The 788-nt window shown below is 41.5% G+C and overlaps 1 protein-coding gene across 1 annotated transcript; it reads right to left on the bottom strand.

The window, feature by feature from the left end:
* Positions 1 to 380: 380 nt before the first annotated feature.
* On the bottom strand, positions 381 to 788 carry LOC148950018 (uncharacterized). The gene has a single exon (XM_089091762.1). It carries the CDS (start codon positions 786 to 788, stop codon positions 381 to 383), a length of 408 nt encoding a protein of 135 aa, XP_088947888.1.

Genomic DNA, 788 nt, shown 5'->3' on the forward strand with positions numbered 1-788 from the left:
ATGTATAATTTGCCCCAAGCATTATTTGGCAAGCCCGCTTTTGAATATTTTCAAGCTTTTCGGTTTGGATAGCCGTTAGACCTGGGTGCTAAACGGGATAAGCATACTGGGTTTGCGATCGGACATGCCTACAGTATAGACTGCGCATAATGGAAATTTGGATATTGAACCGCGTTAGGCAAGCAAAGGATTTTAGGCATAGGGAAGCCTTTTGGAGGATAGACTGTATATGTGGATCCCAGTCAGGTTTCTTTTGAAAATTACTCCTAGGATTTTTATTTCATCTTTAGTTGTAAGTCCAGTGTCTTCTTGGGACGGAATTGAAGATTTTAAAAAGCTAACACGTAGAATATGGCTCTTGGTTTCACTAACTGTAAGCATTACAGATTATTCTTTAGCTGGAAAAATATTGATGATGTGGCGATTTCCTCTGCTAGGCTCGCTAAGGTGCGGAATGATATGCTTGACAGGTCGTCAGCAAACTTGTAGCGACTTTGTATATGTGCTAGGACATGGTTAAAAACAATAAAAAAGATCAGTGGTCCTAATTTTGTCCCTTGGGGTGCTCCGCACCATATTTCTTGGAATTCGGATGCTTCATCCTGCGTGAGTGAAACACATTGGTTTCGATTGTGCAGGAAGCTTGCAACCATTCTCACAAGAAACTGTCGAGCACCCATTTCTTTAGCTCGGTTAATAGCTATCAGGTGTTGGATGCTGTCAAACGCCTTTACTATATCGCTGAGAAGGATTTCTGCGTATGTCTCTTCCTTCTCGAGATGTTTCAT

This window comes from Artemia sp. Qi Xiang Cuo, chromosome 7 (genome assembly GCF_049724085.1).
Source record: "Artemia sp. Qi Xiang Cuo chromosome 7, ASM4972408v1, whole genome shotgun sequence".
Taxonomy (NCBI): Eukaryota; Metazoa; Arthropoda; class Branchiopoda; order Anostraca; family Artemiidae; genus Artemia; species Artemia sp. Qi Xiang Cuo.